This window comes from Papio anubis, chromosome 2 (assembly GCF_008728515.1).
Source record: "Papio anubis isolate 15944 chromosome 2, Panubis1.0, whole genome shotgun sequence".
Classification (NCBI taxonomy): domain Eukaryota; kingdom Metazoa; phylum Chordata; class Mammalia; order Primates; family Cercopithecidae; genus Papio; species Papio anubis.
Window position 1 is genome coordinate 111,130,885 of NC_044977.1, and position 24,015 is coordinate 111,154,899.

Genomic DNA, 24,015 nt, shown 5'->3' on the forward strand with positions numbered 1-24,015 from the left:
CCAGAAAAATGAAAACATGTACAATATGATTATATAAATACACTCATATAAATTAGGTACAAATAAAACAGAAATCATGCTCTGTTAACAGATGTAACGATGTGGCAAAACATTTAAGTGAAAACGCTGCTTACGGAAGGGCATGTGGAGAATTAACATAAGACCTGGAAAGTGACCAGAGGAGCAGATGCCAAACTGTGAACACTGGCTGTTGGCCGGGCACGGTGGTTCATGCCTGCAATCCCAGCACTTTGGGAGGCAGAGGCGGGCGGATCATCTGAGGTCAGGAGTACGAGACCAGCCTGGCCAACATGGTGAAACCCCATTTCTACTAAAAATACAAAAAATTAGCCAGGCGTGCTGGTGGGCACCTGTAATCCCAGCTACTCAGGAGGCTGAGGCAGGAGAATCGCTTGAATCTGGAAGGCTGAGGTTGCAGTGGGCCAAGATCACGCCACTGCACTCCAGCCTGGGCGACAAAAAAAAAAAAAAACACTGGCTGTTTGCAGGGGGGTGGCATTAAGGGGGATTTTGATGTTCTCCTTTGTGTTTTCTATATTTTCCACAAAGAACACTGTTGTAACCAGGAAGGGGAAAAAAAAAAAAGTTGTTTTTTCAGGGGGAAAAAAAGCCTTTACTCAGGAATTCTCAGTGGCTTTCCGGCTCACATCTGTAATCCCAGCACTTTGGGAGGCCAAGGCAGGTGGATCACGAGGTCAGGAGTTCAAGACCAGCCTGACCAACATGGTGAAACCCTATCTCTACTAAAAATACAAAAATTAGCCAGGCATGGTGGCAGGTGCCTATAATCCCAGCTACTCAGGAGGCTGAGGCAGGAGAATCACTTGAACCTGGGAGGCGGAAGTTGCAGTGAGCCAAGATCGTGCCACTGTACTCCAGCCTGGGCAACAGAGCTAGACTCCGTCTCAAAAAAAAAAAAAAAAATGTTTTTAATAGCATTCAATTCTGATGTGAGCAGAGTCATCATCTTTGAGCAGTGGCAGGACACCAAATACCATGTGGGGCTCTTAAGGGACTTTGTCACAAAGACCAGGAAAAATAAATTGTGAGTGGAATAACTGGCAAGCACTCCTATAACACATATAGGTTAAGAGGAGCACAGAGATCCACAAGTGTCTGGAAACTAGCGCGTGAAGAGCAGTCACATCAAGTGGGCTGAGCAGAGAGTTTCCAGGGAGCTGATTCTGAACCAGCTTCAACAGAAGAGACTGAAGCAAGAAGAGAATGGGGAGGCACTCGGATCAAGCCACAGCGGACTGCACTGAGTGGCTCGGCACCCTTCTTACAACCCCGCAGAGCATCGCAAAGACTGACTACTCACCTCTACTAGATTCACCAGGTGCAAGAAGAATTCCTGGGCATCTTGCTGTCTGTTAGAGGAGAATTCCGGGTGGCTCTTGCTTACAAAGGCCTTAAACATGCGCGGAGAGATCCCGTTCTGCTGTGGCTAAAGGATAAAAATGAAATGGACTTACAATACTTTCATGCACGTTAACAGTCCTAAGAGGCAAGCAGAGCAGAGCCCACCATAAACTCCACTTTCCAGATGAGAAAACTATAGCCCAAAGAAGGTAAATAATGATAATGCCCAATACTCGCTGGTGTTTACTATGGGCCAGGCCCTGTACTATGAAACTTATGAAGAACACACAATGAGACTCTTCCTGTTTACTCAAAACTAGAGACAATAGATGACACACACTTTAGAAAGTACTCACTTTCTAAAGACAAGCACTAGGCTCATTCTCACAGGACTTGCTACACAGTGACCAAATGTCACAGCCCATTTCAGAGCAGGCTAGAGATGACTTGGGAGGAAAGGTTTCCGATGGAAGTTAAAAAGAGAGGCCAGGTGCGGTGGCTCACGCCTGTATTCCTAGCATTTTGGGAGGCCGAGGCGGGCGGATCACCTGAAGTCAGGAGTTCAAGACCAGCCCAGTCAACATGGCGAAACCCCGTCTCTATTAAAAATACAAAAAATTAGCTGGGCATGGTGGCACGCATCTGTAATCCCAGCTACACAGGAGAATAAGGCAGGAGAATCACTTGAACCCAGGAGGCGGAGGTTGCAGTGAGCCAAGATCACACCATTGCCCTCTGGCTTGGGCAACAAGAGCTAAACTCCATCTTAAAAAATAGATGAATAAATAACTAATAAATAAATAAATAAAAGAGAGGAGAGCTCTGCAGCATCTCCCCTTCCCTTCCATGAGGGTATCGGAGAGAATGCCTCCTGAAGAATGGAGACTTGCAAGAAAGAAAAATGGCATCGCACGGCCCATTAAAGCACTGCAGAGCTGCTCAAGCTCACGAGCCCACCCCATATTGTTTCCGGACCAGAGCACAGGGAGTTCCCAGGAGCTTGTAGAGGGCTTGCCCATCACCTGGCTGCAGCTGCTAGGAAGGCTGCAGGGGAAGAGCAAGCAGCAGGGCAACTCTGTCAGGACAAGGATGTTGGATTTCCTGGGGGACCAGCAGGACAGCTCAGAATCAGAAGACAGCCAAGTGACCCATGCAGGACCCTGCAGAAGTGGGTGGGCTGTCTGCCAGTGGAGAAGGCTCAGGGCAGCTGGGGGTGAAGGCTGCAAAGGCCAGCTGGACAGAGCATCAGGGAAAGATCCTTGTAAGGTCCCTGAGGGTGGCATGACAGTTGCCGGGAGGCAGCTCTAAGAAACCACTAATGTGCCCCTACAAAAGCCAGCCATGACAGGAGACATGCGGCAGCCCAGAGGGAGCGCACCAGCACTTGGTAAGTCAAAAAACTCTGCCTACTTCTCTAATCTCCAATTCCCTTGACCCTTGACTATGGAGGGGCCAGCAGCGGGTGGAAAGAAGCAAAGAAGTGGAGCAAGGACCCCCACATACACCAAAAAAAAAAAAAAAATAGATGCCGACACTAATGCTTCAGCACTGCTGTTTTCTGAAACTCTTGAGTTTGGTAGAACGAAGAAGCCTAAAACTGGCTTTGTAATACGATAACCTACAGAAAATCACTAGGAATCTAGGAGATCTGCCCAGGATGCTCTGAAGAAGAAGGTGGGAAGATTCCACATCGCCTTTGGTGACAGAGGTATGCACCTGATAAAGCTGTTTCCCAAATGTTTCCTCCAAGTTCAGCCCATCTGCTAATGGTGATACCTACTGTCTCGTTAATACTCCTGGTAACCCTAGAAAGCGGGCACTAGTCTTATCTTCACTAGGGAAGCTGAGACTGGTAGAGAAGTGCCAGACAGGCCTTTCAGCTCAAAGTGGTCTTAACACCTAACTGCCATGCAGCTAACAAAGCCTAACCAGAGTGGCTCTGACTCCAGTTCCAGGCTGTCTGTAGCAAAAACAAGTAGGTGGGTCCTGAAGCACACTTAGGTCTCAGTCATATAAACCTCACCTTGTCATTTGAGCCAAAGAAGTAATTTACGTCCTCTCTGCAAATGCTGAAGCTGCTACCCACCCACTTATCCATAAAACCTCCCTTTGCTTAGCTTGCAGACCATACTCCGCTCCTCTGAGTCCAGAGCACAAACTGCCTTCTACCTTCTTTTTTTTTTTTTTTTTTTCTTTTTTGAGACAAAGTCTCGCTCTGTCGCCCAGGCTGGAGTGCAGTGGCGCAATCTCTGCTCAACGCAAGCTCTGCCTCCCAGATTCATACCATTCTCCTGCCTCAGCCTCCCGAGTAGTTGGGACTACAGGCTCCCACCACCACACTCGGCTAATTTTTTGTATTTTTAGTAGAGATGGGATTTCATCGTGTTGACCAGGATGGTCTCAATCTCCTGACCTCGTCATCCACCTGCCTCGGCCTCCCAAAGTGCTAGGATTATAGGCGTGAGCCACCGCGCCCAGCCTGGTTTCTACCTTCTTTAACTTTCAGCCTGCTTCTGGTCTGTCTCTGCAGCCTTTGCAGGTGGAGGCCATGTCTTAAACCTCCTTGAATTCTCATGGACATCCAGGTCCATGCCTATAGTCTGGGGACCATGACACATTTGCAGAATCACAGTCATATGCAACAGGTGATGAGAAAACTCCTTTATCTATCTCCCTGCAACAAAGGGGCAGCTCCATATATAACATCCCTCCAACACACATGTTCTTTGCAGTGTTTTCTAATAAAAATCTGATGAATTTCCCTGTCTTGCTGAACACATAACCTGGTCTGGGCACTTAGTATTTAGTGACTGCCTGCTTCACGCAGAGCACTATTGGAGATTCTGTCTTCTAGGAGCTTACAGACAACAGAAGAGATGAGAGACATATACACACACATCGATAACAAATGTTAGGGAACACCACAGAGGACCTGAAACACCACTGGCAGCTCTCAAAGATTTCCTCAAAGTGGCAGCATTTGGGCATCTAAGGACTGACAACCTGTATATAAATGACCAGCTTACACACATACACAGCTTCAGTTGTGCTTCCAGCGCTAGTCAAAGCACAATTAATTTTACTACCTGTATATATACCTCCTGAAACCTATGTAAAAGTTGTGACTTTCTTCATTCACAGTCCTGATACATATCACATAGTATCAGCTGACACAAGCACGCAGTAATAACATCTAGCTTCATATGATGGCTAACATTTATGTACTCATTAAGCAGACATTTACGGAGAGCTATAAAAACTCAGGTGCTTGGATGAATACCTACTACGTGCCAGGCACAGTTCTTAACACTTTACATATTTATTTTTCTTAATTCACTCAGCCCCATGAGGTGGTGATGATAATGATTATCTCCACTTGAGAGATGGGAAAACTGAGGCACAGAGGTGTGAAGTCCAGGGTCACAAACCTAAAAAAGTCTCTCCACCCCCTCCCTCTAGTGTCCTTATGCTGTTTTGGGTATACATGTGCCAACATCTCATCTCTGAGGTCCCTGAGTCCATCCTACTGGCTGCCAAAGAGAAGACAATACATCAAGAGTCTGCATAATCCTTCTTCAAGCCCATACAACTCTAGGGCCAACATCACAAGCCACTCCAACAGTTATTTCTCCACTTTCGAGAGTAGAGAGGCACCACTTGGAATAAATCCCTCGGCATTTGTGCACTTCTCTTTAGGCATTCACGTCAGCATGCATTCACTGCCTGCTGCTGATAGTGTTATTTCTTATAATCTGTGATTCAAGTTTGGTGTGGTTGCCAGTCCCCAACACAGACCATAGCAAGCAGCCACTCTGGAAAGTTTAACGAGCCAGTAAATTCTGAAGAGCTAGCTACTGCTCTGGGCCATCATGTTGCCATACAATCAGGAGAAGTTTCAATACAGACCATGCTGGGAAACACTAGAAATTCAGTCCCATATCTGGACTATGGCTCAGTCTCAGCCATTCCCCTCCCACACTTCTGTAACCATTTCATTTCTTCATTTTCCTCAACCAACTTTTCTTAATCCTCTATTCAACAGTCAAGCTATTGCTTGAGAGTTGTCTATCATTTAGAAGTTATTTGAAAAAGTTTCCTAACCAGACAGATACTACCTCCTCCTCTTCATATCATGCTACAGACCAGTTCCTGGGGTTCACAGCTGGGTTAGAGCATCTTAGCTCAAACTCATCTACTCCAAGCTTAGTGCCTTGATCATTACCTGGCCCCATCTGCTAACACCCATGCCCATGCCTACTCTCCACTTTCAGAGGGGACATCTTACTAATTCCCATGCTCAATTATTAATATGCTCACTTCACACCTAGTTATTAGAAAGTCAGGCTCTGAAAAAGTTGAGCCTGAATCTCATGAAGCCTCCAGATCTAGCGACCTTATACCAAACACAAGTCAAACAATACCTCAAGGAAGCAATCTTTAGAGCAAACTTAAAGCAAATGGTCCAGCTCCTTCAACAAATCAATAGTTTGCAAAAAGAAAGGGAGGGGGACTTTAAAAAGACACCTTGGATAATGCAGAGAAAAATCAGAAGATGGACTAGGTATTCGTGATACTAAGGGATGGTTGTTAATTTTGCTGCTGTGCTTTTAACACTTTAAACAGCTTTTTTTAAAGAGACAAAGTCTTGCTGTTGCCCAGGCTGGATGGCAATGGTGCAATCACAGCTCACTGCATCCTCAAACCCTTGGGCACAAGTGATCCTCCCACCTCAGCCTCCCAAGTATCTGGGATTACAGACACATGCCACTGTGCCCAGCTAATTCTTTTATTATTTTTTTTTCTAGAGACAGAGGTCTTACTGTGTGGCCCAGGTTTGTCTCAAAGTCCTGGTTTCAAGCAATCTTCCCACCTCAGCCTCTCAAAGTGCTGGGATTACAGGTGTGAGCCACCATACCTGGCTGAACACTTTTAACTTTTAATACAATACTTATGTTAAAAGAAGTAAGAAGGTATTATAGCTACAGATGCAAATTTAAATAATTTTTCGTTTGAAAAAAAAAAAAAAAAAAGGTCAGGCTCTGGACAAGGCAGTTCCCTAAAAGAAACCAAAAATCCAAAATAAGAACCAAAGAATTAAATTAAAGAAAGCATGTTTCCCATTTAGCAATGAGCGAGTGATATCACCTGAGTGTCCCCTATGGGCCCAACACCTCACAAGATGAGAGGCAGAGACCAAAACTGACCAAGAGTCAGCCCTGCCTTTACGGAACACACGCTCTCACTTGAGAGCTGGCTCTCAGACACCTGAAGCAATGGCTAGTCCTGACCACTAACTTTATAACACAGAGACCCAGGAAGTCACCAAAATAGCACCCAACTAAGGAACCTATCATATTAATAAGATACTGTACTTACTTTCTCCATCAGCAATTGCAAAACAGATCAGCTAAAATTAGAGGGAGGCCTTCAGTGTTCAGAATCTCTCCCAAATGCTTACACAGGACTTTGTGTTTAACAGAGTGCACCACTCCGACAGCCAGACACAGTCCACTCATATTCCCCTGAGCTGAATGCTTTAATTAATAAGCAAGCAGCAAGACTGAGACTTTTATCACATCAGAGCAATACCTGAACAGATACTTTTAAACCACAGGATAAAAGCAAGATAGACACTTGTCTGCCTTTCCCTAAAACAAAGGTATATGAAGTCTGTTGACTTAAATTTTTTTTTTTTTTTTTGGTATCACTATTTATTTTATTTATTTATTTTATTTATTTATTTTATTTTATTTTATTTATTATTATTATTATACTTGAAGTTCTAGGGTACATGTGCATAACGTGCAGGTTTGTTACATATGTATACTTGTGCCATGTTGGTGTGCTGCACCCATCAACTCGTCAGCACCCATCAACTTGTCATTTACATCAGGTATAACTCCCAGGGCAATCCCTCCCCTCTCCTCCCTCCCGATAATAGGCCCCGGTGTGTGATGTTCCCCTTCCCAAATCCAAGTGATCTCATTCTTCAGTTCCCACCTATGAGTGAGAAAATGTGGTGTTTGGTTTTCTGTTCTTGTGATAGTTTGCTGAGAATGATGGTTTCCAGCTGCACCCATGTCCCTACAAAGGACCCAAACTCATCCTTTTTTATGGCTGCATAGTATTCCATGGTGTATATGTGCCACATTTTCTTAATCCAGTCTGTCACCTTAAACAATAAACCTTGGACCAGTAAGTGTTTAACCTAGGCCAAAACCCCAAATCTCCTAAGCTAGGAGGACAGGGGCATTCCCAAACTATTACTCATATTTCAAAGGTGAATCCGAAAGGTTACATGTGTCTAACCTAGGAAAATAGAGGTTAAGGGAAACAAAGCTCTTACATTCACAGCTAAAATTACATCACCTTGAAGCAGAACACTAGTTATCTCACGCTGATAAAAGGTTGAGACCAGCAATTATGTGTTGAGAATTATTTAGATGAGAAATCAAATAAATTGTCGCTTAAGAAATGCAGCTTGTACAGAATACAGAGTTATTTAAACTATGTTATCTTTGGAAGAAGAAATAAGGCAGAGTGTTCAGCTTTAAAACATTTGAAAGCACTGCCTTAGAATGCATAGAGAAAATATTTTTTGAAGAAAAAAATGCCCTTTTATAGTATTATCTATTGTAAGCACAAGTTAATCTTAAAATTCAATTCAACATATTTAAGTAAAAATGGCAGTACCACAAATAAATATGGCCACATTTTTATGCATGATGATGTTTATTAAGCATGCATATATAAAAAGCTAGATTTAACCTTGGTTTATAGCAGATTAATTTAATACCGGGAAGTATATATTCTAGAAATGACCCAACTTGTAAGACACCGGTGAGAAACCCTTGTAACTGGGCTACCTGGTAATTCTGCAAACTTCAAATGCCCCCTTTTGTCATCCACCTGCCACCATCCACACACTGAGGCAGTGGGAGCCTGAAATAAGTCTTGGAACAACTGTTAGGGAAGTAGGATAATGCAGTGATCAAAAACACAGACTCCAGAGCCAAACTGCCTGATATAATTCCCAGCTCTGCCACTCACTGGCTTTGTAACTTTGGGCAAGGCTTCTGTACATTCATTTCTGCATCAGTGAACATACAGGCAGAGCCTGGCCCTTTGCAAGCACTATGTGATGCTAGTTATTAAGATCATGAGTGGTGGTGGCCCTGGAAAAAGGCATTTCTGCCACATGGCTCTGACCCATCCTTCATGCTCTCTCCCCTCCACCACACATTCCTCTCATCATCTATCCCCTTTTCTGTTTCAGTGAATCTTCTTGCCCTATCTTGGGGCATTTCAGGCTCATCTATAAGTTACAAACACCAGCGGCCTGGGACAGGTCCATCCTTCCAAAGGGCTTCAGGTACCTGAGAAAATGAAAGCCTCACGAATTGGTTCCTTTGAAACCAACTGCCAGTGAAAATCCTGATGCCTGAGAAACTAATTCTTTCCACTATCAAGGAAAGTGGAGATTTTTGCTGTAAATTATTTGTCTATTCAAGGAACAGCTTGAAATGGACATCCCCAGGGCCACAAGGAAAATCATGGTCAGTGTGAGCTCTATTTGAGTGTTAAAGGAATATTACCAATGCTGGACCAAAGACCCACTTGTCTCACACCCAGCTGGACGGGCCTTCCCTGCCCCTGCCCAAATGCACACTATATACTTCTCACAATCAGGATTCTTTCTTTAAGACCACTAGATCATGGCACCTGAGGGCTGGAAAGGATTTCACAAGTCATCTAGATCAAGGGTCACAAATCCAAATACCCAGAGTCCCAGTCAGGTCATGAGTCATAAAGGGACCGGAGCCAGCTGAGGACTATGTGACCTGTGTGAAGGGAGGTCTGGCCCTTGGCTCCAGCTGTCATCGCAGGCCTGGGACTGTCAGACGTTCTGAGTGGTTAAGAGAACATGGAAATTTAGATTTTATGTGTGGACCAAGCAAAACACATCCCAGAGATGGCCCAAGTGCTTTCAGATCACACACCTCGATCCAGACAGAGCAGTGCCTCCCACCTACAAGCCTCCGACCCTGGAGATGTAAAGAGCTACTACACTACGGCTACCAAATCCAATGCGGGAAGAGAGACAAGGGCTCCAAACAGATACTACTTGTAGACTACATAGATAGTGTGCCTTGCTCATATAAGAACTTCTTTTTTTAACATAAAAGGACACTGTAATATTAACAAAACCAAATTTTATTTCCAAACAGCACTAAATGGATGATTTTTCATTTCACATTTTCTCAAATAAGGAGATCCCAAAAGCACAGAAACGGTCACGTAAGGTGCACAGATTTTATTTACATTAGAAAGGGGACTCCTGGGCTTAAAACATTCACCACCACCACCTAGACCAATTCTACTACTTGAATGGTGGGATCGGAAGGTGGCATGGCTTGCCCATAATCACACAGCTCCTTGCAGAACCAGGAGGGAAAGCCAAGGTCCTGAGTCCTACTCCCAGCTCCTTCACCTCCACCAGAGAGCACAGACCCTGCCCCAGAAGAGCCATACAAGAAGTGACACCGCCTGGATGAGAACTCAGAACAAATACGATCATAACACAATTTTGGACTGAGGTTTATCCACAATCACCTCTTTAAAGTTTCACAGAAGCACAGAAATAGAAGAAGCCTGGATAACCCCAAACTCCAGCCCTACCCTCAAGCCACCTCCTCAACTGTATCTCAGATGGGAGCCTTCCAGCCTCTGGTGGATAAGGACCTTGTTATCTTACAATGCTGGGTAACAATGCAACTTGAGAACTTCAATTCTTCCTATTCCCGTACCACTCTGGTCTCTTGGGCTTGCCATTCAGAATGTCTGTTTCCCTCTCCATTCTCTTCACAACTTAATTCTTTCTCCCCGCCCCCAAGGCTGCCTCTGTATGTTCTTTTCATAACCTCCTTTCCCTTGTTTGCTCCATTTCCACAACTAGCTGGCTTCCTTATGGACAAGAGGGTATTTATTCACTGTTGATTCTTGCTGTCAGTCTACAGGTATTAGCTAAGAAGGACTGGCTTAAGATAAACACTTGAGACACAGAACTGAACAAGCCTGCCCAGTAAGTCAAGACAGGGTACTGGGAAGCCAGAGCAGGTGGTGGGAAAGTGGGGCATGAGTTCCACTCAGGGCATCTGTGGCAAAGGGAGAGAACGGTGCCAAACACAGATGTGTAAGCTGTGCACTGCACAACTGCAAGGGCACCACTCAAAAAGACCAAGTTATGAGTAGTACCCTCTGGAGTTGTACAACGAGCAGCATAAGGAGGGGTCAGTGGAAATGCAGGTCTGGCCATTAAAAGATCAAGCCCGTATTTCAGTGCTTCTGTTAATTAATAATGACTGGCCCACAGAGTTTCTCCTACTTGAGTGTGCTTAAGAACCACCTGGCAGCTTACCATACCTGAGGAATGCCAAGCCCTCCCCTGAGATTCTGATTCCTCAGTCCTGAGGAGGGACAATGGTACAGAGGCCAGGCATCTGTGTGTTATTCTTTGTTTGTTTGTTTGTTTGTTTGTTTGATATGGAGTCTCACTGTGTTGCCCAGGCTGGAGTGCAGTGGCACAATTTCGACTCACTGCAACCTCCTGGTTCAAGCAATTCCGGAGTAGCTGCGATTACAGGCATGCGCCACCACACCCAACTAATTTTTGTATTTTTAGTAGAGACAGGGTTTCACCGTGTTGGCCAGGCTGGTCTTGAACTCCCGACCTCAGGTGATCTGCCTGCCTCGGCCTCCCAAAGTGCTGGGATTACAGGCGTGAGCCACCATGCCTGACCCTGTGTGTTGTTTTTTTAACAACCAGACTCTTGAGAAACTCTAGCCAACAAAGTTGAGGCTTAGGAGAAGGAAGACACTATAAGTGCCAAGACTGTGGTACCAAGGGGAAAATGTTTATATTTTTATGAGATTTAGTCCTTCGATCTCAGCTCTATTTTATAAAGAATACTGTTTCTAAAGATGGTTAATGATGGCACACATGTATAATCCATGAAGCAACTGTCTCTATAAACCCAACCCTGGCTAGCTATTCCTTGTCACAGTTTTTAAGAGCATACAGACAGGCACCCTAGACACTGAAATGACATTACTATTCTGACAGCTTGCTAAATTTATGGCCACCATGTGCCAAATCAGAGGAAACCCACATTCTAAAGCTCCTCCCTACCTACATGTCAACATGGCAAATGCTCGGACGCTTACCTTGTGCTCCTCCTTCATCACCTGTTCAATGAGTTCAGATTTCACCGGAGGCTTTGAATACTGGCCTGACAGAAGGCCATGTCCTAACTTAGTCCTGGCCAGGACAGAGAAACAAAAACAAAAAGGTCATTGTTGTTTTTCCATAGCAATATTACATTTATCTATGAATATCAATAAGTACAGCTGCTGTTAAGTGGAGCATTTGATGTGGATTACACACAAATAACTTATTTATTTGATTCTGCTTCACACTGATACCAGTTTCAAATTTTCTTCAGTATTTTGTAGATAACTTTATCTTCTTATAAAAGTAACACATTCTCATTTTGGAACACTTTAAAAAAAAAAAAACATAAAGAATTGCCTTTAATTTTGCAACCCAGAGATAACCACCATGAACATTTTATTGGATGCTTTTCGTTAAAAAAAAAAAAAAAAAAAAAATCTGCCACTTACATCTGTGTGTTGAAATCTTGTGTTGGATCTAAAGGCGAGTAGTCAAATATTCTGGGAAGGTTTCCTACATACCTAGAAAATGAGCGGCAATAGTTAAAACATAGCAACTGCAAGAAAAACAGAACCAAAACAAGCCATCGAAATTCTTGCTAAGACCTTCTTGCCCCTTTGTCAAACTAAACAATCTACCTGAAGAAAAGCTTTTCCTGAGATTCTACCCCTACCAGCACTCATGACCTTCCTGAAACGTTTATCCTTCTATCAGTGGGTCTCAACCCTCGTTGTAAGTTAAATTCACCCAAAGAGTTTCTTTTACATTTACCAAAGCCAGAACCACCCCAGATGTTCCAATTTCATTGCTCGAGACTGAGGCCTGGGATTTGGAATGTCTTTCAAAAGTTCCCCGAGTGATTCTAACATGCATCCAGAGTTAAGAACCACCGGCTAAGCCACCACAATAATCACCACCTCGATGACAATGGTACAGAGGCCAGGCACCGTGGCTCATACCTGTAATCCCAGCACTTTGGGAGGCTGAGGCGGGTGGTTCACCTGAGGTCAGGAGCTCGAGACCAGCCTAGCTAACATGGCAAAACCCCGTGTCTACTAAAAATACAAAAATTAGCTGGGCGCAGTGGCACGTGCCTGGAATTCCAGCTACTCAGGAGGCTGAGGCAGGGGAATCGCTTGAACCCTGGAGGTGGAGATTGCAGTGAGCCAAGATCATGCCACCAGACTCCAGCCTGGGTGACAAAGCAAAACTCTGTCTCAAAAAAACAAAAAAGACAACAGTACAGTAAGGGACAAGACTCGACTTAAACCAAAACGTCGTCAGGCTCCTCTGAATCCTCTGCTTGACTGGGCCTGTCCTTGGGCTTCCCTCTCTGTTCTTGTAGATCCAGTTTGAGTAAGCATCCTGCTAATTCAGTTTAGTGAAAATCGTCCATCCTTGTATCTGACCAGCCTAGCCTGCCTTCAGCAGTAATCCCATTAAGTCTGGGTAGCCAGAAACCCCTTATCCTTGATGTTTCTTCTTTCTGATTTTCCATCCCCTGGCCCCACCCAACTCCTTGGTTATAAATCCCTACTTGACGTTGTTGGAATCAGAGTTGAGTCCAATGTCTCCCCCATTGCCAGGCCCTGTTGCAGTGCTCCTACACCTATGGCCATGCGCCCCCTTGAATAAAGTTTGCCTTATCATCTTTAACAAGTGTTTGGGTAATTTTTTTCTTTAACATTAAAAATTGTTCCAATAATCTCAAAATTGCAATAGCAGTGACAGCTACCATTTTCTGGAGGGCTTCCTATATTAGCCTATTGAGTCTTCATTGCAACTGTATGAGGAAGGGATTGTTGTTATCATTATCCCCATTTGAGAGGTTAGAAATTGGGATGCAAATTCATTAGGTAGCTTCCAAAGCCTCCAAGCCACCTGTAATCCCAGTACATTTGGAAGCCAAGGAGGGATGATTGCTTGAACCCAACAGTTGAGACCAGCCTGGACAACATAATGAGACCCCAACTGTACAAAAAAATTTTTTTAATTAGCTGGGTGCAGTGGTACATACCTATAATTGCAGCTACTCGAGAGGCTGAGGTGGGAGGATTGCCTGAGCCCAGGAGGTCAATGCTGCAGTGAGCTGTGATTGTACCACTGCACTCCAGCCTGGATGACAGAGCAAGACCCTATCTCAAAAAAAAAGTCTACCAGGGAGGGAGTAATGAGGCCCAGAATGGACCCAAACAGCCTGGCACCAGGCCAAGGTCGGAACCACTCTGCTGGCTGTGTCTGCCCATCCACTGCCCCTGGAGCGACTGCAAGCTTATTCTGACAGAACGGTGCCAACTTTAACACTGATCTCCAATCATAATACACAATCACTCCTTTCACTTCTTAAATTCACTTCCTATTTCACACCCTCTATTTTGTGTTGTCCTTTCCCCATTGTCTTTAACTCTCTAGCCTGAAAACTCTAGGAAGAAGAATCCAAAAGCAGATCCCTTTCTCCAGTCCTTCATGTACCCCACTCTGCCCACTTCTCTGACCTCATCTGCCACTGTGTTCCCCCAGCCCACAACATCCCCCCCATCTGCCCCTCTTGCCGTCCGAGGGCATGACAGACTTGCTCATGTCTCAAGGTCATGTCTTCTGCTGTCTTTTTCCTGGGATGCTGTTTCACAGATCCTTGCTTGGCAGCTCTTTCTCAAGCCTGTTGACAAGTCACCTCTCCAGACCCTCAGATAAAACAAGAGGGGTGCCCCCACCCTTTCTCACTCCCTACCATCTGCTTTTGACTGACTTTCCTCTTAGCATGCATCACTATTTGCAATTTTACAATTTACTTGTGATATGGTTTGGCTGTGTCCCCACCCAAATCTCATCTTGAATTGCAGCTCCCATAATTCCCATGTGTGGTGGTAGGGACCCTGTGGGAGGTAACTGAATCATGGGGGAGGTCTTTTCATGCTGTTCTCATGAGAATGAATAAGTTTCACGAGATCTGATGGTTTTATAAATGGGAGTTCCCCTGCACAAGTGCACACGCTCTTGCCTGCCACCAGGCAAGACGTGACTTTGCTCCTAATTTGCCCTCTGCCATGATTGTGAGGCCTCCCCAGCCATGGGTAACTGTGGGTCAATTAAACCACTTTCCTTTATAAATTACCAAATCTTAAGTATGTCTTTATTAGCAGCATGAGAACAGACTAATACATCTTGTTTAGTATCTGTCTTTCCAGAGATTATATACTAGAATGTCATCTCATTAAGGTAGCAACTTTATCTAAATCACTGCATCTCCAGCACAAGAACAGCATCTGACATGTAAAAGACACTCAATAAATATTTGTTCAATGAATACATTTATGTCACACAATCACACAATTAACTTTCATAACTGAGTACAATAACCAAACAGAAAAGGCATTATGGCAATGAAGCCCTAGCAGAGAAGCATGATACACTATTAGTTGGCAATGACCTCTAATTGGATTCCCTAACTACTAGAAACTTCTAGGCACCTGCTGTCCACAAGTTGTTGTAGCTTAGATTATGTACCTACATCAAAATTAACAGAGCGTGCTTCTTTGGGCCAGTCCCATTCAAAGGACAAACAAGACACAAACCGAACTTCAGAGCTAAACTATTTAGATGCGGGGGCTACACTGAAGAATTCCTAACAATACATAACATGATGAACTCAGAAGCTCTTTTATGATCCAGTTTAAATCACATCTCAAAACCTGACAAGACAAAAAAACCTCACTGGAATGATGAACACTAGTGAATAGGCTTACACTTTAAGGCAAAATAGACAGAAGAGTAAAGAGAATAATTTTTTTTTTTTCTTCAAAACAGCATCTCACTCCCTCGCCCAGGCTGGAGTACAGTGGCACGATCTCGGCTCACTGCAACCTCTGCCTCCCAGGTTCAATCAATTCTCCTGCCTCAACCTCCCAAGTAGCTGGTATTACAGGCATGCACCACCATGCCTGGCTAATTTTTTAGTAGAGCGAGGTTTTGCCATGTTGGCCAGGCTGGTCTCGAACTCCTGACCTCAAGTGATCTGCCCACCTCAGACTCCCAAAGTGCTGGGATTACAGGCATGAGCCACCGTGCCCAGCCAAGAATAAATCTTTGATGTCAGAAAAGTTCACTTTGCTGGCACCTGAGGTCAGGGAGAAAAAGAGAGAAGTCCATTTTGCTATCAATGTATATATCCCTTTTCTAACTGATGAAGGAAATTTTCCATTAAAATAAAATTAAATTAAAATGCAGAAGTGACGCTAGATAATTTTCATAGATGTTATACCTCCTGTTTGTAATCTAGCAATTCTTAAAAAGATGTAGTTTCGCTATCTAGCAATCTATCTTGGTTGTCATTCCATTTGTATACCAGTTTATTTAGATTCAATCCTCAATAAAAATTATTTTGAAATGTAAACTAGGTGCAAGTGGCACACAAGGCACCAAGGAATCAGGCCAAGTTCCCAAATTACACTATGGCTGTTCATAAGCCAGTTAATCTTTCTGAGTCATTTTTCTTTTTTTTTTTCTTTCTTTAATTTTCTTCTTATTGTTTATTTCTTTTTTTTTTTTTTTTTCTTGAGACAGAGTCTTACTCTTTTCTCTCTTTTTGTGTTTTTTTGTAGCTTTTTCGGCTCACTGCAACCTCTGCCTCCTGGGCTCAAGCAATTCTCTTGCCTCAGCCTCCCGAGTAGCTGGGATTATAGGCATGCACCACCATGCCCGGCTAATTTTTGTATTTTTGGTAGAGACAGGGTTTCACCATGTTGGCCAGGCTGGTCTCAAACTCCTGACCTCAGGTGATCTGTCCACCTCGGCCTCCCAAAGTGCTAGGATTACAGAAGTGAGCCACTGTGCCCGGCCTTCTTATTTTGTTTTGTTTTGTTTTTAATACGGAGTTGCTCTGTCACCCAGGCTGGAGTGCAGTGGCGCAATCTCCGCTCACTGCAAACTCTGTCGCCTCCCGGGTTAACGCCATTCTCCTGCCTCAGCCTCCCTAGAAGCTGGGACTACAGGCGCCCACCACCATGCCCAGCTAATTTTTTTGTATTTTCAGTAGAGACGGGGTTTCACCGTGTTCGCCAGGATGGTCTCGATCTCCTGACCTCATGATCCACCCGCCTCGGCCTCCCAAAGTGCTGGGATTACAGGCGTGAGCCACTGCGCCCGGCCCTTGTTATTTTTCTAAAGACAGGATCTCACTCTGTTGCCCAGGCTAGAGTATAGTGACACAGTCACAGCTCACTGCAACCTCAGACTCCTGGGCTCAAGCAATCTTCCCACTTCAGCCTCCTGAGTAGCTGGGACTATAGGTGTGCACCACCATGTCCGGCTATTTTTTTTTTTTTTTTTTTTCATTTTTGTAGAGATGGGATCTGACTTTGCTGCTTAGGCTGGTCTCAAACTCCTGGCTTCAAGTAATCCTCCTGCCTCAGCCTCCCAAAGTCCTGGGTTTACAGGTGTGAGCCACTGTGCCAGGCCCTGAGTCACTTTTTCTACTTTCAAAAGGAAGACACTGCTCCTGAATCTAACTCCACTGAGTTAGACCTACCGAGGAAAAAGAAATGAGAAGAACAAGTATTTCAATCCAGTGATATTTGGTCAAAGGATGAAAAGACTGAAGACATATATGAATAGTTCATTGCTCATGTTCTAATATATCCAGTAAATGTTTAGAAAATAAAATGAGAATGTAAAATACTAGATAACATAAAATTCTAAGACTCCTGAAACAAGACTAGGGAGAGATTCAAATACTAAATTCTCAAAAACACAGAGCTTCTGTCTTCACTCCTCCTACACACGCGCCACGATGTGTGTCCCTTCTCCACAGGCTCCTCTCTGACCACCTCCTTCCTTTCTCCTTCATGGAATGTACCACGTTTATAAGCATGCAGTTGTTCCTATGATTATTTTCTTAATGCCTACATCTCCTGCTTACTTCACGCCTGGGAGTGAGGACCATGTCCTTCTGCTCACCACTGACCCCCACACACTCAGCACACTGCTTAGCAGAAAAGAACTCACTCTCTATTGGCTGGATGAAAAAATGAAAAATAGACATGGAAAATGGACCACAAATTTTCAAAGCCAGAAAACAGCAAGAAGAGGTACGTCTCCAAACACCAAGAGAGGAAAGAGAAGGGTATGTGACAAACTTTTGATAAACCTCCATTAAAGCCACTAGGATTTCAACTCCATGTGGGTAAAACATGACCTGGACTATTCCTGATATGTTGTCCGCCTGTCTCAGCACACACATGTCCTCTTCCACACTTAAAGTAAGGTGGAAACCTACCTCTGGAACACACTAGGATGATTCGCTACACTTAGGCAGTGGCTGCACGAGAGTGCACCAGCCACAGCTCCTGGGCTCTATACCTCCCTGTCCTTAGTACACCCAAGGAAGAAAACAGCCACAGACATAGCTGCTGTGCCCCTCGGTGTGGGAGGAGGAAGGCAGTCGTGTACAAGCACAGTCAGGGAGTACCTAAATCAGTGCCTCTCAAATTATCTGTGGTAAAGGGTCAGTTTTTTTGTTTATTTCAACTCAGACAAATGATACCTTTGAAAAATACAAGTAGGATGGTTAATGAGTACAAAAGTATAATTAGAATGAACAAGATCTAGTATTTGATAGCACAGCAGGGTGACTATAGTCAACAATAATCTGTCGTATATTTTAAAATAACTAAAAGAATGAAATTGGAATGTTCCTAATACAAAGAAATGACAAATGCTTGAGATGACGAATATCCCAATTACCCCAATGTCATTATTACACACTGCATGCCTGTATCAGAATATCACATATACCCCATAAATATATACACCTGTTATGTACCCATAATAATTAAAAATTAAAAAAGTTTAAAAATACAGAAATTATTAGAAAAATGAAATGCCGCTGTAAGACACAACAGCAACGTCAAATTGTTACAATTTCCCAGCGCTCACTCTCAATTTCCAAACTTATCTCATTGCAGGCCCACATCCAGCAGTACAAGGAGCAGCACCAGCCTATGAACCACACTTTGAGTAGCAAAAAATGAAAGCCCTAAATCCTTGAGGAAATTCCAGTCCACCACAAGAGAGACAGTAACCAGACCAATCACTGGATCTCTCCTAGTGCATCTGTAGGAGGGAATTGGCAGATCTGCTGTGAAGGTTAATAATTAATATATTCTTGGTATATAGGGTGATGGTCAAAAAGCAGAAACCATTATTAATAACAAACCCCTGTATGGTGCTTTTCAGTTTATGAAGCTCTTCTTTTTTTTTTGAAACAGAGTCTCGCGCTGTCACCCAGGCTGGAGTGCAGTGGCACGATCTCAGCTCACTGCAACCTCTGCCTCCCGGGTTCAAGTGATCCTGCCTCAGCCTCCTGAGTAGCTGGAATTACAGGTTCATGCCACCACCCCTGGCTGATTTTTGTATTTTTAGTAGAGACAGGTTTTGCCATGTTGGTCAGGCTGGTCTCGAACTCCTGGACTCATGATCTGCCCGTCTCAGTCTCCCAAAGTGCTGGGATTACAGGCGTTAGCCACTGCGCCCAGCCACGAAGCTCTTCTTATCTCACCTGATCCCCATAATACTTGACAAATGTTCTCACCCAGTCTCTGTAGAAGGCAGGCCAGAGAAAAGGTGGCAAAATGTCCTGAAGCAATAAAGATGGGCTTCGCAGCACACACTGAGTGGACTGGACCTAGATGGGGCAGGGCGGTGCTGCATGCCCTGGTCTGCATGGAAGGCACTTACGCTCTCTGGAATTCTGGGATGCTGAAGATGGCCTGCATGACAGAGCTGAGATAGCAGCTGTTGCCCAAGTTCTTCAGACCCGTGTAGCCAGGACCATACATTGGCTTCAGCTTCGTGCCCGACTCCTGGATCACTTCCCACTCACTGACCCTCGGCTTGATGTCATTGTCCTGGAGCCCATTCTCTGTCTGAGACAAAGTCATTGAAGAAAAACAACTTTAAATGTGATTCCCACTCAAAGGTCATGTCCCATTAATTATTTCTAATAGCATAGGATGTTTCTGCCATTATTCCCCCAATTACACAGAGAAATAAACAAGACTGAGAGATGGTGATGGTGGTACAACAATGTGAATGTACATAATGCCAGAGAACTACACACTTAAAAATAGTTAAAATGGTAGCTTTTATATTATATATATTTTACCACAATTTTTAAAATACACATGAAAAAGATTTTAAAGAGAGGCCAGGCGCAGTGGTTCACAGCTGTAATCCCAGCACTTTGGGAGGCCGAGGTGGGCGGATCACTCGAAGTCAGGAGTTCGAGACCCACCTGACTAACATAGTGAAACCCTGTCTCTACTAAAAATACAAAAATTAGCCAGATGTGATGGTGCATGCCTGTAGTCCCAGCTACTCGGGAGGCTGAGGCAGAAGAACTGCTTGAACCCGGGCGGCGGAGGTTTCAATGAGCTGAGATCACGCCACTGTACTCCAGCCTGGGCAACAAGAGCGAAACTCCATCTCAAAAAAAAAAAAAAGATTTTAAAGAGAGAAAGACTGAAAGGGAAAGAGATAGGATGAGGATGAAGAACAAATAGGAATCAAAAAAGAAGCAAGTAGACTAAATTCAAGAGAATATTCAATGCAACACAGCAAACAAAAAGGCCAGGCAGCTGGAGAGGATATGGACTAAAACCATGAGACTTGAGAGTGCCGTGAAAGAAGACAGAGGTGCAAAGAAGAGCACAGAAAACTAAACAAAAAAGTAGAAATGAGTGACAAAGAGGAAGCAGAATGGGAACATGAAAAGAGGGAGGCGGCCTGGAAGGAAAGGGCTAAAACAAAATGCACATTTAAATAGTTTCTTAAAGGGAAAAATATTATATAGTCATGACATCAACTTGAAAACACAATATTAAATGAAGCAGAGCTTCTCTATCAATGGTAATGTGTTGGTTTATTCGTTCTGTCCCCTAGGAGCTTTGCTTCCCTTCCTGAAATTAATTAAAGTGATGTTGGTCACAGATAATTTTAAAGGTCATCTCCCTACACCATCTGCGCTTCGTGAACAGAGAATGATTCACACAACTGCCCATCAAAGGAGACTAATTTTGCAAGTAAACCCCAACTAAACCAAAAGAGTATTGGATGAGGTGCCGTTTTTATTACAGCATAAAAAAATCTAAGCTGGCAATCAAAAGAAAACATCTATTAATTAAGTGCAAGAAGTAAATGCAACAATTAAAAGCTAAAACCTATAAAATGAAGATCCACGTTAGAGGAATTATTATTAAATAAATCAAGCAGTTCCCTCGCCCTCTCCCCACCCCTACCCCATGTAAGGTGGAAACAGAAACAAAAGGAGACCTCACCCCATGCATATGAAGCATATCAATTCCAAAATGCGCTAAGTGCTTGGCCAAATGAGGATCCAAAACAGGTTCTTCTTCTTGAAAAGAATAAACATCTAGCGGATGAAGAGAAAATAAGCACTGCAATCAGTAATCAAGTCATTGAATATCCAACACATATTTTTTGAACTCCTACTGTACACCAGGCTTGGGCTATCACTGAACAAAACGAAAATTTTCTAACATTCAACAAGGGCAAAGATAAATGATAAATACAGGCATTTTTTTTTAAATATACACACATATCATTCTTTTGACATTTTGGAAAGTTGTTTTTTTTTTTTTTTTTAAGTTTTCTAAAACAAGAAAAGAAAAAAGAAGAAAAGAAAAAACAGTATCTAATAAGCATACAAATATAAATGCCTGACACTTGATTTTTCTAACTAAAACCACAGTGGCATAACTCTGAACTCAGGAAGAGGCATGGGCACAGGAGGAGGGGGTGACGGCCATCCACCATGGCAGGGGGAATCTCCGGGGGAACAGAGAGAACACACAGGCCCTCAGGGCAGCTTCTTCCATCTGAGACAACGAATTTCTGCTCATGAAACCCTCTATATTCTCAAACCTACCACCTCACCACCTCCACCTCCCACCTGCCCCCACATTCCTTCTTTCCCATCTTCAAGTCCACATCTCACAGAACCAGCGAGAGACCTGTGAAGACTGTGTGGCGCTTCCCTAACGGGTCCACCTCATAGCACACATAGAAAATGACCCTATGTTTGGTATTCCAGGGATACTCAAGACTCCAGCCATCCCTGCCCTGCCTCACTGCCCCAGGGCCTCTGGGATCCACATCCCGGCCATTTGAGAGACGCTAGTGCTGGTAAGCTCTGTGCTGAGGTGGGCTGCCTCTTTCCTCGGGACAATAATATCCCACCTGACAACACGAGGCTTTTGACTGAACCTGGCTTCTCAAAGTGGGGTGTATGGACTCAAAGCAGCAGCTTCACCTGGGAACTCATTAGAAATGCAGAATCTTCTTTGGAAGGCTGAGGCAGGCGGATCACGAGATCAGGAGATCCAGGCGATCCTGGCTAACACAGTGAAACCCTGTCTCTACTAAAAATACAACAAATTAGCTAGGCGTGGTGGCGGGCACCTGTAGTCCCAGCTACTCAGGAGGCTGAGGCAAGAGAATGACGTGAACCCAGGAGGCGGAGCTTGCAGTGAGCCGAGATCGTGCCACTGCACTCCAGCCTGGACGACAGAGACAGACTCCATCTCAAAAAAAAAAAGAAAAGAAAAGAAAAGAAATGCAGAATCTTGAGCCCCGCCTCAGGCCGGCTGAATGAGAATCTGCATTTTTAACGAGATCCTCAGGTGCACAGTGAAGTTGGAGGACTGTTTGGTTTTCCAAAGCTATCCAATCTGCTGCCCTATCCATCCTCACACACAGCGCAGTGAGGAGGACAGAACAGACATTTTCAAGCCCATCTTGCAGATAAGGAGAAGAAGCTCATTAAGGTTAAATGATTTTTGCCTTAAATCCCACAGGTGGCCCAGAACCCAGGTAGTCTAACTCCTGGCCCAATCTTCCCTCTACAACAGAATATTTATGAAGGTATATCAGGACACCAGCCAGGTGCAGTGGCTCACATCTGTAACCCAGCACTCTGGGAGACCAAGGCAGGAGGATCACTTGAGGCCAGGAGTTTGAGGCTACAGTAAGCTATGATAATGCCACTGTACTCTAGCCTGGGTGACAGAGCAGGACCCTGTCTCTAAAAAACAGGAAAAAAAAGAATGTTTCTAAAGAAGGAAAAAAAGAAAAAATATATATATCAGAACAGGATACCAATAGACTCGGTGAAGAACCAACCTAGGCCCTTAAAAGGAATGAAGACTCAAAACCCACCATTTCTTCGCTCTTATATTTGAAAAACAAAATCTATAACAAGGACAATGGATATGAAGATATCACTCTTTGGGACAGTATATGTCAGAATGTCCAAGGAGTTCCTTACTCCTTGGAACATCACCAGGGGAAAAAAAAAGTAATGCATAGAAGCTATGTGACCTTCTATCCGATACTCAGATATACAGAGACTCCCTGCTCCCAAAAGAAATTCAGTCTTTCTATTATTACTAAGTTAAACATTGTATAGCTGTCTTTTCTATTCCTCTTCCCCCAGAGGCCCATTATAACTGTGGATAGCAACCCTCATTTATATTTTTTAAATATAATTCAGTGTTCTCAAAAGCAAAACAAAAGACAAAACCTCAGCCCAATTAAGAAGAAAAATTTCTAAAAGTTTAAATATTAATAAAATAAACAAAAACCTTTGAACTAATAACTTGAAACAAATACATCAACAGTATTTTTAATCTATGACAAGGGACCAAAAAATTCCACTCAAATACTAGCTGGAAGGTGAAAATGGCACTCCCTTGGCACTTTAGTTGTTATTAATTAGGGAGACAGTTTGAAGACTTAAGACTTTAAGCCTCTAATGATCAGGGCTGTATTAGAAAATAATAAAACTGCCAGAATTAAACCACTGGTATTGGCCTAGGATTTTGAAATAAGTGAAAACTACACAGCCCTCCACAGTTCATAACCCATTAGGCTCTTGCCACATTGAGAAAATCATATTTCATACCTCCAGCCATTAACTGCTCCAAAGATGTGACAGGATTTGGTCAAATGCTATAGTTATTTCTCATCCCCAAGACAAAAACGGTTTAGTGAGTAACATACAAGAAACCTGAAAATGAACTGTGATCTTCAAACTTGGCAATCATGAAGAATTTGTAAATATGTAGTCAGAGAAAAAAAGTTTTCAGTGGCCTCAGTGGCTGAAAATGCTGTCTTGTATGTTTTTCCCTGGGGAACTCATTTTATTCCCAACTTCAGCTTAGCAAAGTCATGTCTTAGTACAGAAACTACGGTAGTAAATAGGCAACTCCCGACAAGCATCATCCATCACGCTCCCCAGCCTGGCCTAACACTTGAAGCCAAGAACCACGGTTAGGGAGTTCACAGAGGGATCCTCCCAGGAATAGCCCAAGAAGCATTTCATGAGT

At 43.7% G+C, this 24,015-nt stretch overlaps 1 protein-coding gene across 2 annotated transcripts in view; it reads right to left on the bottom strand.

Annotated features, from left to right (window-relative positions):
- The window catches only part of USP13 (ubiquitin specific peptidase 13), a 135,256-nt gene that overhangs the window by 46,235 nt on the left and 65,006 nt on the right, over positions 1-24,015 (bottom strand). For both annotated transcript variants that reach the window (XM_003894796.4, XM_009201318.4), the window contains exons 7-11: positions 20,947-21,041; positions 19,349-19,536; positions 12,064-12,135; positions 11,608-11,701; positions 1,343-1,468 (exon numbers count right to left, since the gene is read on the bottom strand). In XM_003894796.4, coding sequence (XP_003894845.1) covers positions 1,343-1,468; positions 11,608-11,701; positions 12,064-12,135; positions 19,349-19,536; positions 20,947-21,041 — 575 coding nt within the window. The remainder of the gene's footprint in view (positions 1-1,342; positions 1,469-11,607; positions 11,702-12,063; positions 12,136-19,348; positions 19,537-20,946; positions 21,042-24,015) is intronic.